The sequence below is a fragment of the Callospermophilus lateralis genome, chromosome 3, assembly GCF_048772815.1.
Source record: "Callospermophilus lateralis isolate mCalLat2 chromosome 3, mCalLat2.hap1, whole genome shotgun sequence".
Lineage (NCBI taxonomy): Eukaryota > Metazoa > Chordata > Mammalia > Rodentia > Sciuridae > Callospermophilus > Callospermophilus lateralis.
The window spans coordinates 178850082-178866272 of record NC_135307.1 but is presented as its reverse complement, the minus strand read 5'-3'; the positions used below and the strand labels follow the sequence as shown (position 1 = coordinate 178866272).

At 40.6% G+C, this 16191-nt stretch overlaps 2 protein-coding genes across 5 annotated transcripts in view; one reads left to right on the top strand and one right to left on the bottom strand.

Moving 5' to 3' along the window:
* The window catches only part of Rprd1b (regulation of nuclear pre-mRNA domain containing 1B), a 49655-nt gene extending 43482 nt beyond the window's left edge, over window positions 1–6173 (bottom strand). For both annotated transcript variants that reach the window (XM_076851836.1, XM_076851837.1), the window contains exon 1: window positions 5624–6173. In XM_076851836.1, coding sequence (XP_076707951.1) covers window positions 5624–5774 — 151 coding nt within the window. In that variant the 5' untranslated portion in view covers window positions 5775–6173. The remainder of the gene's footprint in view (window positions 1–5623) is intronic.
* Window positions 6174–6271: 98 nt separating this feature from the next.
* The window catches only part of Tti1 (TELO2 interacting protein 1), a 47214-nt gene continuing 37294 nt past the window's right edge, over window positions 6272–16191 (top strand). Inside the window, exon 1 of one of the 3 annotated variants that reach the window (XM_076851832.1) lies at window positions 6272–6312. The gene's annotated coding sequence lies outside the window, so the exon portion shown is untranslated. The other 2 variants (XM_076851835.1, XM_076851833.1) reach the window with 2 other exon arrangements.

Here is a 16191-nt window from a genome sequence, read left to right as displayed (position 1 = left end):
TAGTTGAGATTTCGAGACCAGCCTAGGCAACTTAACAAGACCCTGTCTCAAAATTAAAAATAAGAAAAGGGCTGGGATACAGCTCAATGGCAAAGCGCCCCTGAGTTCAACTCCCAGTACTAGGAGGGGGAGTGGAGGAAGATAAACATTATCTACTCCTGGAGGTCTCTGACATAACGGGCCTGGAGGTATAATTTAGGAGGGAATGGGAGTTCAGCTTCATTTCTGTATAATTTTAACAAAGATAATGAACTGACAATAAAAATGAAGACAACTCAAAGGAAATTCCCAAAGAATAAACAGTCAATATTAATGTTAAAACCAAGGCTTTCAATTATTATACTACAAAGATAAATATTTTTAAAGTAGAAATATTTTTTAAATAATCTAATATTATTTATTAAATAATAATAGATTATTTAAATTTATTAAATAATCTAAAATGAAAGATTAAGTTAAGTTTTAATTTGAAAATACATGCTTGTAATTTATGCTCAACTGAGAATTTATCTTTGGTAGTCCAATAACCATAGTCTGTTATCACAAATTCACATAAATCTCTAGATATATCAATGGCTGTTTATCTCAAACAGATATGCAAAAATGCTATATCGTTATTGAAAATTTACACACATCTGAAATCTGGGTATGCAAAATTATGGCTCCCACAAAATCCATAGCTCTTCTCTGCTATATATACAAAGCGTAGTATTTTCTATTACTCTATCTGGTATCATATATTAAACCATAAAAACCTCATGCAATATGTCTGAGTTATAGTTGCTTGGGGGAACATTACTGAATTTCCTAGCTTCTATGCACATAACTTCTCAACTGTAAAGTTACATCACTACCATTTGTGGTCCCAGTTTTCTTTTAAAAGAAATAAATATATGAACATAATTAGATAATTTAAAACACTAAGTTTATTCTCCAATGCTAAAGTGCCTCAGGAAAGCTCTGTCAACTTTTACACACCTTGCTCTACTGCTCTCAGAAACCATTTCTCTGTTTCTTTTGAAATGCACACAGCATGTATAAGTTCTGACACAGCAGGCATAAAATCTGACATTTTAAAACGTAACTACAGGAAATTAACCCAAGTTAAAAACAAGATTTTTAAAGCACACTGTAGTTTAAACTAATGCCTTAATATGCTCATAAAATTAAATATGGATAGCTTGAACTGTATTAACTTTCTGGTAATAACCCAGTTTAGATGGTCAACTGATAAGAATATTGGTAACCTGCAACTATCTTTAACTATTCTAGTTATTATTCAAAAAGCAGGACCAAAATGTCAACAGTTACAATACCCACTCTTGTTACAAAGGTATGACTAGGACAAAAGGCTCTATTTTTTTTAAAAAAGCAAACCTTGTTCGGGGAAGTTGCAGTAAAGAAACTACCGAGTTCACAATGCTATTAAAGTTGGGAGATATGATGTAAAACGGATCTTCAGCAAAGCAAATTTGACTAATTTACAAAGTCCTTATACTTTATGTTTAAAAAATGCTAGAGTCTATATTGTAAAATATCATTTGAACACTCAAGGTCTAACTTATTTTTCAGTATTACAAACATGATATCCAAGAGGTTCAAGAGCCAAGGTTTTTGCTATCTACAATGCCAATTACTCTTCATCACCTACAAACTTAACAATGGCGATTTACTTAGGATAAAGCTGTAGACATCCACATTCACCATCCTGAATAGTCAACATGAGCACCCTATGTGTAAAGGGGCTACAGAATGAACTCTAGAGCACTAAAACACATGTAGTCAATAATACATACAACACACACACCCCTCTACCCCAACCCTGGTTGATAACTCAACTTCAGATATATATTTCTAATATGACAAATTAGAACTTTTCACCAAAAAGTTATGCTCATCCAAAACTGGTAAAACTAGTTTCTAAACAAAGTTTAAACAAATGACTAATCAAAACTTTTTGCTTATTTGGCTGGTTTTGATGTCTAAAGAAAGTCTTAAGTAATTGGGGAAAAAGGCCTATTTACTATATTCAGGCAGGATAAAAAAAAATTATTAAGAATTATTCATCCTTGGGCTGGGGATGTGGCTCAAGAGGTAGTGCACTCGCCTGGCATGCATGCAGCCTGGGTTTGATCCTCAGCACCACATACAAACAAAGATGTTGTGTCTGCCGAAAAACTAAAAAATAAATATTAAAATTCTCTCTTTCTCTCAAAAAAAAAATTATTCATCCAAAAAGACTGTACATCAAACTATTCCATAAAGAAGAGGAGAAGTATATGGGCATGGTGGCACTATAATCCCAGCAGCTCAGGAGGCTGAGGCAGGAGGATCAGGAGTTCAAAGCCAGCCTCAACAACGGTGAGGTATTAAGCAACTCAGTGAGACCCCATCTCTAAATAAAATCCAAAAAAGGGCTCGGGATGTGGCTCAATGGTTGTGTGACCCTTGAGTTCAATCCCCGTGCTCAAAAAAAAAAAAGAAGGTGATTAGTTCTACTTGGAACAGAGCCTAAGGGGATGAATTAAGAATAATTCCTGCTGGGAACTGAGGCACATGTCTATAATCTTAGTGACTTGGGAGGCTGAGGAAAAAGGATCAAGGCCAGCCTCAACAACTTAGTAAGACCCTGTCACAAAATAAAAAATAAAAGGGGCTGAGGATGTAGCCCAGTGAGAAAAATACCTCTAGATTCAGTCCCCAGTATTAAAAAAAAAAAAAATCCTTAAAAAAATGGAGAAAAAAAAAAAAAAAAAAGGAACACATTAGGAATAGAAGTAGTATTTAAGGGAGAAAAAGTAATTTTTGTAAATCTCATAAATTTTTTTATGGCAACTCAGACAGTCTGTGAACAAACACCTCAGGGAAGATGACTTCACCATAGATATAGATATCCACTGTTAAAGATTCAAGGTGGGCTAGAACCTATGGGGCTAGTTAATTTAAATGTAAGGGCACAGAATCCTTTTCCATTTTAGTGTGAGGGCATTTTCAAATCATGAAAGAAGCATGGGTATTAGAGAAGAAAGCATCTCAATAAAGAATAGCTCTGCAGTGTCCAATATGGTAGCCACTAATCACACATGGCTACTGAACACTCAACTTGTAGCTAGCTTGGGAAATAAATCTTCAATTGTATTTATTTAAAACTTTAGTTTCTTATTCACACATTTCAAATGCTCAATAGCCACATGTGGCAAGTGGCTACCTTGTTGGAAAGCACAAACACACTGCTACTGTCACAGAAAACCCTATTAATGCTGTTTAGATACTTTACAAAAACAAGAAAATGGTATCGAGACCACGATTTAACTCCTAAACTTTTTTTTTTAGTTGTAGATGGCCACAATAACTTTATTTTTTATGTGATGCTGAGGAGCAAAGCCAGTGCCTCACATGTGCCAGGCAAGCACTCTACCACTAAGCCACAGCCACAGCCCTTGTAAACTATGTTTTAACAGTCTAACAGGCCCTATGCTAAATGCCGATGCATGACAGAAAAACCAGGTCAAATTTCTTACTCAAAACAATCTAGTGAAAAAGGCATAACCAAAAAAGAATGAGGTAAATGCTAATTAATGTAATTAATTCTACTAAACAAAAACATGATAGGTTTGGTCAGAATCAGATGACCATCTTTATGCATTAAGTAGACTTGAGACACTGGGTACAGTCAAGTTTTGACATCAGTGAGCCCTGGGCTCATATCCCAGCTATATGTCTCTATGCTATCTTCTTATCTATAAAATGGGGGTTAATGCTGGCCTACATACAACATAAGGCTCTATCATTTGACATTAGGGATAATGGAGCTTCTTCAATGAACACACTCTCCAAATTGTTACTTTTCAATAACTCAAAGAGGGTAGGTGAGGAATCAAGAAGGCTTCATGAGAGAAGTGCCATCTGAGACGGACTCTGACAATTTTAAGATGATCAAAGAGATCCTTTCAGATAGAATTTTTCACTAGCAATTAATTTTTTTTAAACAGAGTGTTGAATGCCACAGTGGGGTACATGAAGCAGACTCTGGGAGCCCTTGGCTCTAACTCCCTACTACCTACAGTAGAGGGGATCTCATCATATCATAATTGGGGAACTGGGTCTCCTGAAAGAATCCTAGAATTTGGGGTCTGAGCCTCACCAGTTCAGAAGACTTGAAAATACCACTTAGTCACTTCATTTTTATTATCTGGAAAACAGACAGTAACGAACACTTCCTATACTACAAAGGGTCCACTGCATTATAGGGTGTCCAGAATAGATTCATTTCTTCTACCTGTTATGAAATTCATCAGGGTATCAAACAGCAGTGAAGGTGCCCATCTTTCCCTACCAGACTGCAAGCAACTTGAAGGCAAAGACCATGTCTTGCCTGTGTGGTGGTGCCCAGAGGCTGAGATGGGAGGATGGCAAATTCAAAGCCAGCCTCAGCAACCGCGTGGCACTAAACAACTCAATGAGACCTTGTCTCTAAATAAAATACAAAAAATAGGGCTAGGGATGTGGCTCAGTGATCAAGTACCCTTGAGTTCAATCCTTGATACAAAAATAAATAAATAAATAAATAAATAAATAGAAGACACCGTGCCTCAGGCTGAGTAATCCATAGTCCATATCACCATGATTTACTGTGCCTGACATTATGCTAAATGTTCATCTGGATAATCCTGTTTACTTCTCACTACAATTTGCTTATCTGAGCCTAAGGTTTTCCCTCATCTAAAAGCTCCTACTTCATAAGGCCCTAAGAGTTTTTAAAAAATGACAATATATGTAAAGATATGAGCACTGCACCTGGCACATGATAAAGACATAGTACTATCAGTTATCTCTACCTTCATGCTGCAGATAAGTTAACTAAGGGGCAGCCAGGTTAAGTTGCTGTGTTCAGTAAGTGGCAAAGTCAGGCTTAACTTCAAGGCAGTTGGCAGAGGCAACCTGCGGTAAATATAGTGTTCAAAACGGTGCCTGGCACATAACTGGCTGAGCCCAATGAATGTCAGTTCCTGAATGGGGCCTGAAATCAATGGCAGGTGAATGAGGTTACCCCATTCACAAGGTGGTTCTGAGGACTGAGTGTGAGGGTGTAAGTAGAGTGGCTGGCATGGAATAAAGGCTTTGTATGTGGCAGCTATCCTTGCCGTTTTACAGATGAGAAAAGAGAAGCACAGGGAGATGAAGAAAATCGCTCAGTACCACTCAGTTACTAAGTGGCTGTGCAGGACTCGGTCTGTGCAGTGTGACTCCACTGGCTCTAACTCCAAGTACCCAGCACAGAACCGGGCACACAGCAGGATGGGCCGGTACGGGTGCCCAGTGCCGTGCCGCCAAGAGAATAATAGTCACAAGTGTCAGAAGCAGCCTGAGGGAAAACACTTGATAAAATGGAAATCTGAGCGCCTGAGCCCTGGTCCCAGGTCCCTCAGACAAGTACCTTACACCTTCCTAGGCCTCGGTTTCCTTCTCCTAGAAATGGGGGTAACATTGTCTCCAATCTCAGAAGCGCTAGCAGAGACTCAAGCCTGAAAAGCAAGGATCGATTGAGAAGCTAAGGGGTCTGCGGAGCGGGCGGGACGGAGGACCACCCACCGCCGGGCCCGGGGTGGGAGGAGGCGTCTACCTTTGCGGAGCTCTCGGTGCCACACGGAGACGATGGGTCCTGCGTGCTTGCGGTGGTGGATGAGCCACAGGGACAGGGTCTGCACGCTCTGCTGGGAGTTGCTCAGCTCCGAAAGCTTCTTCTCCAGCGCCGACTCCGAGAAGGAGGACATAGTGGCGGCAGTGAGGCCCGGCAGGGAGCGGCCTGGGCCGCCCAGTGCGACGGGATTAGCGTGCGATTGGGGCCTCACCGGACAGACTGCGGGACTTTTTGCCGACTGACAGACTGCCAGGGGCGCAAGGCGGGGGAGGGGATGGGCCTCCGCTGTAACAACCGCCCGCGCCGCCGCCACAAGATGGCCACCCGACCTCTCACCCCCGCCGCGAGAGCGGGGTCAAAGGGCAAGGGCCGGAGTAGTCGGGCACCGAGAAGCGCCGGAGCTGTAGAAAAACGTTCTTTTGGAAGCGGCGGCCTCTCTGAGCCTTGTTCAGGCCACTTGGAAGGAACCAGACCGCGGGAAAGAGAGCAGTTCCTCGAGCCCCCGGAAAGCGCTTTGAGCGCTCCTGCCCGTACGCCGGCGCAGTGAGTCTCACCGGAGCCCTTTCTCCCGCTCCTCAGAACCTTTCTGGCGCGGTTCGGCGCGTTACTTAGCGCGTCATTTCCGGCGGGGCTCTAGAGGCGGGAGAGTGAGGGAAAGACTGGAAGACGAGGTAAGGGAAGAGTGGCGGGAACTAGAGGGAGCCCAGCAGAAGGAAGCCCTTGGAAGGGAATCGTGAGAGGACTACGAGGCCGAGAGGTCGTGACCTGGGTGTGGGAAGGGGGCTTCTTTCTCACCTGGCAGGCCCCGGGCCGCACGTCCGTTTGTGTCCAGCTCTCAGGCCGCCCCCCAGAAAGCTGCTCTTTGGGTCTTCCAGGACACCCACGTGCCTCCACGCCTTGGCTGTTTCTCACCCGGCGAGCCCCCACTCAGTTTCCAGATGACCCCTTAATGTCCAGTCCTGTCGTTCGGTCTGTGGCCGCATTGCCCCATCAAACACCCTCTGGGCCCTCTGCCCTTAACTGGTTTCTTCACTGGGGAGTTACGTGCACCCTCCCCTCCCTTGCCCTCCCAGGGTGTCCATTGACCTCGCTGGGGACACAGTATTGGAGATTTTAAATCCTTACTATATATATATATATATATTTTTTTTTTTTTGACGTATTACATTCCGGTTATCAGATCAGAGAATTTTTTTCCCCCAACTACTACAGGGATAGTAGAAGGTTTTCATAGACAGCAGAATTTTAAAATTTCCTAGTCATCATTGAATTTCCTAGTTGGGGGCTGGTCCCAATTTAGGAAATATTGTTCTAGTTGGTATCTGTTTTTGTGCTTTCTTAGGTATTGTTGTTCTTGGCTTATATGCTTTTATCCCTTCTTCAGACCAGAATCATCATACTCGGAGCTAACATCCAGAGGTTGCTGTGTGCTAGACACTGTTTTCACACAGTAACTCATTTAATCCTAACAACAAAGCTATGAAGCAAGTATTATATTCTCTCCCGTATAACAAATGAGGCTCAGAGACATCATGCCTACCCAAGATCCTGTAACTAATATTTGAGGGAACAGACTCCATCTTAGCCATCATTTTAACTCTAGCACTTGAGTCATACTTGAGTTAATATAAGAGGTGAATAACCTAAAATCACAGTCAATATGTAGTCATCATCAAGTACAGCTTTTGAGTCCATATGTAGACTTCCTTCAATATTAAATAACATCGTCACATACTATATGCTTCTAAACCAAATTATGTGTATTCAGTGCATTTCATAAATTCTTCTACTTAGCCCCTACAACAGTCCTGTAGAGTAGGGATTATTATCACTATTTGACATATGAGAAAGCAAAAAACATGGATAAGTAACCTAGCCAAGGTTATTTGGGCACAGCTAGGAAATGGCAGAGCCAAGAGTCAATCAAGGTTATCTGATGTCTGATCCCAAATTCTTCACTCCTGAGCCAGTGGTTCATTCAACAGATAATTTTTGAGCACCTAAGTCTGAAGCACTCTTGTAGGCAGGCAAAATACCCATATCTTTAGAAGCTTGCTTTCTACTGGGGAAGATAGAAAAATAAATATATGAGTCAGGAAATGATAAGGGCATTGAATAAAATGGAGGGTAAAGGAGATAAAGAATGTATATGTGTGGGCAGACAGGAGTGTATATGCTTGTAAGAAGGGGCCTCACTGATCAGATCCTGAAAGAAATGAGAGAACAAGCCAAAAGCTATCCTTCCAAGCAGAGGAAAACCCAACTTTTAGACTAATTGTTGGGTTGTTTGTTCGTTTGTTTGTTTGTTTGTGGGTTTTTTTTTTTGTTGTTGTTATTTTGCTTTTTGTTTTTTTGAGGAACAGAAAGGATAGTAAGGCTGGAACCAGAAGAGTTGTTAGAAATGAGCCCAGAAAAGTAAACCACACGTGACAGGGACACTTGTATAAAGGACTTATATGTTACTCTGAATGAAAGGTGAATCTCCTGGATAGTTTGGAACAAAGGAGGAACATTGTATCTGTTAGGTAGAAAATAGTCATGGTACAAGAGAGGCAGGAACATCAGTTTGTCAACAGTTGTAATAACCCAGGTAAAAGGATGACTCAGGCCACATAGAAGTGGTGAGAAAGGGACAGATTCTGGGAATACTTTAAGGAAGACATAACAGGATTTGCCGGATATGGGGTGCCGTGAGAGACAAGAGTTTAATAAATCACCTACAGGTGAGTAAAAGCAAGAGTTTGGATTTGGACATATCCAGCTGGAAATTTATCCAATTTATTTGGATTTGGACATATCCAGCTGGAAATTTATTTATCCAAGTACAATATCTCAGTATTTTCAGGGCATTGATTCTAGGACACCCCCACCCACTGGCAGGTGCCAAACTCCTCTGATAACAAATCTCATATAAAATGGCACAGTATTTGCATATATCCTTACACATGTCCTCTTGTATAGTTTAAATCATCTCTGGGTAATTTAGAGTACTTAATACAATATAAGTGCTATGTAAATAGTTATTATTTTGTATTATTTAGGAATAATGATGGGAAAAGTCTACATGTTTGGGGTTTTGTTTCCTTTATATGCTTTTGATCTACGGTTGAATCCATGGATGTGGGACCCATGGATACAGAGAGTCAATTGTATACATAGGGGCCTAAGAAGCAATTGTGTTTGATTCTGGTGTGCAAGGGAGAGCTCTGGGCTAGAGAGAAAAATGTGGATGTCATAAGGAGAAATAAGTTCAGAAAAAACTTGAGTCCTAGGACACATCAACATTAAGAAGTCTGGAAAATGAAGATGGTATGATTATGTAACTTTTCTTTTTAAGCCTTTTAATATTGATTATACTGGTTGATTTTCAGATTTTGAGCCAGTCTCGCATCCCAAAATCCTTACATACCTCACTTTGTCATAGTGTATAATTCTTTTTATTTATACTTCTGAATTCTATTTCTTGGTAATTTGTTTAGGATATTTGCATCCGTATTCATGAGGGAAATTGATCTGTAGTTTAAAAAGTTTTATATTGTCTTTGATTTTGGTACTATAATAGTAGTAGCTTCATAAAAGGATTTGAAAAGTGTTTATTCCTCTTCTTTTTCTAAAAGAGATTGTGCAGAATTTGTGCTAATTCTTTTTTAAATATTTGGTAGAATTTGCCAATGAAACCGTCTGGCCTGGAGATTCGTTTTCATATTCTTTTTCTCCTACCACCTCTGTCACGTGGAGTTTTAAATGACAAATTCATGTGTAGATTTTGATAGTTCGTGTTTTAGCCATTTTGATTTTACAAAATAGATACAGCTTGGATATGGTCTGAATGTTCCTCAAGGTTGCATGTGAAATTTAATTCCTCTCTGAGGCATTAGGAAGATAGACAATCTGACTGAAATTTAGAGGTGAGGCCTTTGAGAAATGATTAGGATTATTTAAGGTCATTAGAGAGGTGACCCATAATTGAAGTGGCTTCATAAAATGAGGATAAGAGCACACACAAATATACACTCCCTGCCTCTTGCCCTGTGCCACCTCAAGAACTCTGCCAGCAAGAAGACTGTCACTTAATGCAACTCCTAGACCTTGCACCTTCCAGAACTATGAGCCAAAATAAACCTTTTTTTTTTTTTAAGTAGCTTGCTCAGGTATTTCATTAAAGTCACAAAAAGCATACTAATACAATCTAAGTTGTCAAATATATGTTAAAAGTTATCGATGGGCCTGCAGTGGTTCCACACACCTATAATCCCAGTGGCTCAGAAGGCTGAAGCAGGGGAATTGTGAGTTCAAAGCCAGCCTTAGCAACTTAGCAAGACCCTAAGAAAGACAGTGAGACCCTGTCTCTAAATGAAATACAAAATAGAGCGGGGGATGTGGCTCAGTGGTTGAGTGCTTCTGAGTTCAATCCCCTGTACCAAAAAAATAAAAAGTTATTGGTGGTATTCTGTATTGAAAATTTTTAACTGATATTAAATGTTTAACTGATATTAGTAATTTATGATATTCCTATTTCTCCCTCTCTCATTCCCCTCTCCACCAATTTTTTTTTAAGTTTTTTTTTTTTTTTTTTTTTTTTTTTTTTTAGTTATTGATAGACCTTTATTTTATTTATTTATGCACAGTGCTGAGACTCAAACCTAGTGCCTCACACATGTCAGGCATGTATGCTACCGCTGAGCCACAGCCCCAGCCCCTCTCTACCAATCTTGCTAGAAGTTTGTCTATTTTACTAATGTTTTCAAAAAACTAGGTTTTTATTTCATTGATGTTCTTTATTTTCTGTTTTTAATGTCATTAATTTTTTGATCTGATCTTTTATTATTCCCTTCCTTCTATTTGCTTTAGGTTTATTTTGCTCTTTTTCTAGGTTCTTGAGAGGTGAAAGTTTGGATTTTAGTTTTGAGACTTTTTTCTTTTTCTAATATATGACTTAATACTGTAAATTTATCTCTCAGCTTGGCTGTATCTCTTTGCACAGATTTTGATAAAATGTTATATTTTCATTTTCATTCATTTCTATGTATTTTTGGTTGTTTCCCTTAAACTTCCTTTTTGTTCCATAGATTATTTAGTTTCTAGATGTTAGGAGATTTTCCTGTTATCTCTCTAGTAATGCCAACCTTGATTCCTTTGAAGTTGGAAAACATTCTGTATATTTTTAATTTGTTGAGGTTTGTTTTATGGCTGAGCATATGGTCTCTCTTTGTACATGTTCAGCGTGCACTTGAATGTGTGTTAGGCTCTCATGGCATGGGGTTATTTCACACATTTTGTGGCTGTTGTTTTATGCTTAACCATTTAGTCTTACTATGTCTTCTTACTAGATTTACCCTTTAACCACTATCTTATCCCCTTTCTGTCTCTAGTAACTTGCCTTTACCAGCTCTAGTCAAGTATAAAAACCTTCCCTTTGTATCTCTTTTCCCTCCACTTATAATTAATTTTAAAATCTCATGCATACATATTTAGAACTGCATCAGATATCGTTATAATTTTTGCTTTAACTGTTAAATGCAATTTAGAAAACTCAAGAACATAAGGAAAGCCTGTTGTATTCACACATATTTTTGCTTATCATTTTCCTTCCTGATGTCCAAGATTCTTTTCTAAATTTCCTGTTCAGAGAACTTCCTTAGCTATTTATGTGTGTGTGTTGTTGTTGTTGTTGTTGTTGTTGTTTTGAGAAAAGTTCTTCCCAAATTGCCCAGACTGACCTCAAACTTGTGGTCCTCCTGCCACCACCCCCTGTGCAGCTGCGATCACTGGCATGTGCCACCACACTGGGTTAGCCATTCCTAGGATTCTGCGATGACAGTCCTCTTTCTTTTCAGCACCTGAAAATTACTAAGCAACTTCCTTCTGACCTACATGGTTTCTCGTGAGAAATCTATTATCATTTGAATTATTTTTCCCTAGTAAGCAAGATATTATTTTTCTCTGCTTTCAAGATTTTTTTTTGTCATTAGTTTTCAGAAATCTAATGATATGTCTTTTTGTAAATTTCTTTAAATTTATATTATTTGGGGTTCACTTAACATTTCGAATAGATTTTTCAACGATTATTTGTTTTAAGCACTTGTTCACCCTGACTTCTTCCTCCTTTCCTTCTGAGGTTCTTACTTTTGCGATAGTCCCACTGGCCCCTTAGCTTCTGTTTTTTATTTGTTTATTTCATTTGTGTGTTTGTTTGGAGTGGGGTGGGGATTGAATCCTAGGCTTCACACATTCTAGGCAAGCACTCTGCCACTGAGCCACATCCCTGGTCTTTTTTGTTTTTTGAGACAGGGTCTTGATAAGTTGCCCAGGCTGATGTCAGACTTGTGACCCTCCTACTTCAGATCCCCAAGTAGCTGGGACTGCAGATGTGTGCTGCCACACTCAGCTATCTGGGAAATTCTGTTATTCAATCTTCTAGCCCTTAGATTCTTCTGTCCCTTTCACTCTACTGTTGAACCCATCCTCTGAGCTTTTTCTTTGTAATGAATTTTCAATTAAAATTTCCCTTTGTTCTTTATATCTTATATTTCTGCTGAGGTTTTCAGTTTTTTCATTTGTTTGAAGCATGTTCATAATTCTTCATAGAAATATTTTAATCATGGTTGCTTTAATCTGTTAATCAAATCTAACATCTTTGTCATCTTATTGTTGATAGTTGTTAAGACTGTCCTTTTCATTCAGTATGAGTTCTTCCTGTTTTGGGTATGATGAGTGATTTTTTTCCCCCCACTAGAACCTGGACATTTGTATATAATGTTCTGAGACTCCAGATTATATTTAAGTCTTCTGTTTTGACTGGAATTCCCTTATAGCTTTCCTACTCCAGTAGGAGGGTAGTCTGTTTCATTACTGCCAAATGGAAATAGAGAGTCCAGGTTCCTCACTCAGCCTCCATCGGCACCCAAGGAGAGCTCCCTGTTACTACTGGTTGGAGGTGGGTGTTCAGCTTCCCACTTAGTCTCCACTTACACTGTGGTGGGTCACCTTGTCACCACTGGGCAATGGTAATGGTCCTGACTTGTCACCAGGGCTTTTCTGACACCTCATTGGTAAGGAGTAAGAAAGGTACCTTCTTGCTGAGTGGGTATGGCAATTTAGGCTCCCTGTGTGGCCCCCAACTAACAGTGTATTGTTCGGGATGATGTGGGACTGGGAAGGACTCATTCTGGAGCTGGTGGGGTTGGAATTCCTCCTCCTACTTGGCCTTCTTAGATACCCCCCTGTGGGCATGTTGGGAGCACCTCATCACACCCTCACAGGAGTGGAAGTCTAGACGCCTCAGTCGGCCTTTGCTGGGGTGAGGGGCGGGGGGGGGGGGGGGGGGGCGTTGTACTTCCTCTAGTGTTTGACTAGAGCGGAACAGTGTTGCCAAAAGCTTATTGTCTTTCCAGGCTGCCCTTTCCAGCCCTTTAGCTCGGGAGCGCAGGTTGCGCTGGGCTTTTTTGTCCCTGCCCTTGTTGGTGCTTCTTCAGCTCAAGGTGAGGATCTGTAGGCAGAAAGAAAACCCAGGTTGCTTAGTACCCCGTCATTCTTCAGGTCCTGAAAACCCTCACAAGTTTCCTTCCCTGCCTCTGCCTTTCAGAGTTATCTTATGTTTGTTTTATATCTTTTGGTTCAGCTTAAGAAAAGGTAGGTTTCTATTCCATCTCCCCAGAAGCAGAAGTTCTCTATATCTGTGTTCATATGTATATGTGTATATATATAAATAAACAGAATTTTATTCATATAAATATTTAACTGTTAATAAAGAAAATAAACATACATGTGCACTTATTAGTCACTTGGAGAGTTTATGCCCGTTTCTAATGCCAGGGCATAAGTGGGGGTTGAAGAATGGGGATTTACCATATATATTTCAATGCACATTATTTTCTAAGTTAAAAACTACTGTTGTAAAATATATTACTTGCCAAAGAACTTCTTGTGTTGTGAAGGGGATGGGCATGTAACGTTCATGTATCACAAGGCACAGTTTCATAAGTATTCTTCAGAGGACAGTAGTAAATGAAGAACGAAGTGAGCCGAGAGTGATTGCCAAGCCTCTACATTCTTGTATGTGTACTTGGTGTTCTGCAGAAATCTCCCTTTTGCAGGGCAAATCCCTATGGTGAACCTTCGTCTCCCTTCATTCTTCAAGAGCTTAGCACTGTGTATGGCACATAGTATGTGCTAAAGAAACATTTCTAGGTAGAAGGCTGGGTAGGAAGCAACAAAACCTGAGAATGCTGAAGAATGCTGAAGGTTAAATGTCTTAACACCTGCTTACCATGTGCACATCTCTTAACTTCTCGGATCCTTGGGCTTCTCTTCCTATTACTTCTTTTACTTACTAGACAGTGAGTTGGTGGGAACTGCCTGGCAGACACTATACCGGGGGCAGGGGAACAGCACGGAAAGCTGCAGCTCTAAGAATGTGCCATTTGTTGGGGAGACGGGGAAATAACCAAAGGCTATAGTCCTCCAGCATACTCAGCTCTACTGCCAGGTGGAGTACTGAACAAGGACAAGTCCCCCTTTCATCACCAGGTGCCTGTTCTTGAGAATGGAGAGCCTGTGTCGACTGTACATCTTTCAGGATTCCTGCCCCTGGATGTTCATCACACTGACCTTGTGCACTTTTAAAATCATAGATTCCCAAGTATACCTGCCCCCTTTAAAAGAGATTTTGATTCAGCAGATTTGGTGTGCAGCCCAGAAATCTGTACTTAATCATTACTCCTTGATTCTGATAATAGCCAAGTGACATGGTACTCAACTGGAATCCCAGCTACTTGGGAGGCTGATGCAGGAGGATCTCAAGTTTGAGGCTAGCTTGGGCAACATAATGAGAACCTATCTCAAAATAAAATAAAAAGGACTGGGGATGTCGCTCAGTGTTAGCATTCCCCTGACTTCCATCCCCAGTACCACCCAACTACCACAAAAAAATAAAAAAACAGGCAAGCAGGAAGTTCTGGTAGTGGTAAGAACACACACGGTCTTTATACTCAGTCAGGCTTGAGGTGAATCCCTTGACTGACACCTGCTTGCCATGTATACATCTCTTAACTTCTCTGATCCTTGGGCTTCTCAGCTCTTGGATAAAGAATTTATGTACATAAAATACCTAGCAAATGCCTGGCATATGATGGACTTTTTCAGCAAAAACAAAAAATATATTCTGTTCCTCCTACTCAAGAACTTGTGTTGGCAATTCTAATGTCTGAAGTTCTATCTCTGAGATCCTAAACCCAGTCTTCCTTTTCATAAACTAATCATTTGGAATTAGAAGTTTTGCAAATCATCTATCAAGTTTATTTTTTGTTGAAGGAACCAAAATTTGTGAAAATCATGTAACCAGGTACTGCAAGAGTCCAGACTAGAAACCAAAGCAAAAGATTTCTGAACTCATGCTGTTTCCTGTTCTGGAAACAGCCTAAAAGTGAGCTACCATACAGCCAAAATCTAGAATTGTGATTGCCCTCCAAAATGAATATACTGAGGTTCTCCCCTGATCGATGAGATCAATTATCTGCAGGAATAATTGACCCCAAGAGAAGACTAATGTGGCGAGTAGCTGAAGAATGCAGTTCAGACATAGCTGGCATCAAAATCCTACCAATGAGAGAACCAGATCTTGGGTTATGGCCACTAGTCCAACAAATATTTATTGAATAACTGCTCTGTGCCAGAAACAATAAACAAGCCAGTCAAACAAAGATCGCTGCCTCCTAGAGCCTATGTTTGAGTGAAGGGAGAGAGGAAACCAATAGGTGGATAATCTGGTTTGACAGGTGACACTAAGGAAAACTTGAAAGACAGAGAAAGGAGATAGGGAGTGCCATGGTGGAGAGGTGAGAGGGTAGGCCTCGCTCAGAAGTCACCTTTGAGCAAAGCACTGTGCGAGGCAAGGAGCAAGCCATGGGAGATGGGAGGAACAGTGAGTGCAAAGCTCCCAGCGTGCACTTGCATGAGAATGTCACTCCAGGGTGAAGCATCTCTGTGGTCTCTTTAGTAGGTGCTATGAGTTTTCTCCCTTCTGGGCACTGCTTGTGACAGGCCTTTTGCTTTGAGCAGCCTTTCTGCCCAGCTCCACGCATATAGTCCTCCCGCTCCAGCAGGGATCCTCCTTCCTCCCGAGAGCTTCTCTGTTGGTGTTCATTCTATTTCCAAACTCTTTTTGCACTTCTTCCCCACCCTTTTCATTTCTTGCTTGTGTGATAATAGTATATGTACCTTTGATCCACCATCTATCCTTTAAATGTCTGTAAAGTATTACACCTTGTCCTGTACAGAGTGTTCCATTTGTCTCCACCACCTGTACACTGTGATCTTACATAGCTCATCTGGTGACAAGACTGAGAGATGGGGAGCAGGGGAAGAGGATTGCCTACTCTCTAGTTGCAGGTCTCTTCTGCCACCCCTGCAGTGGCTGCTTCCCAAGACCACACGGGTACATTAAACTAGAAAGGGGGAACAGCCTAGAACTGCGCATTCATGCTTTTTCAGTTACTATCTGAACTCTTAAGCATTTTCTGTATTTACCTGGAGTGAGCTTGTTCTGCAGG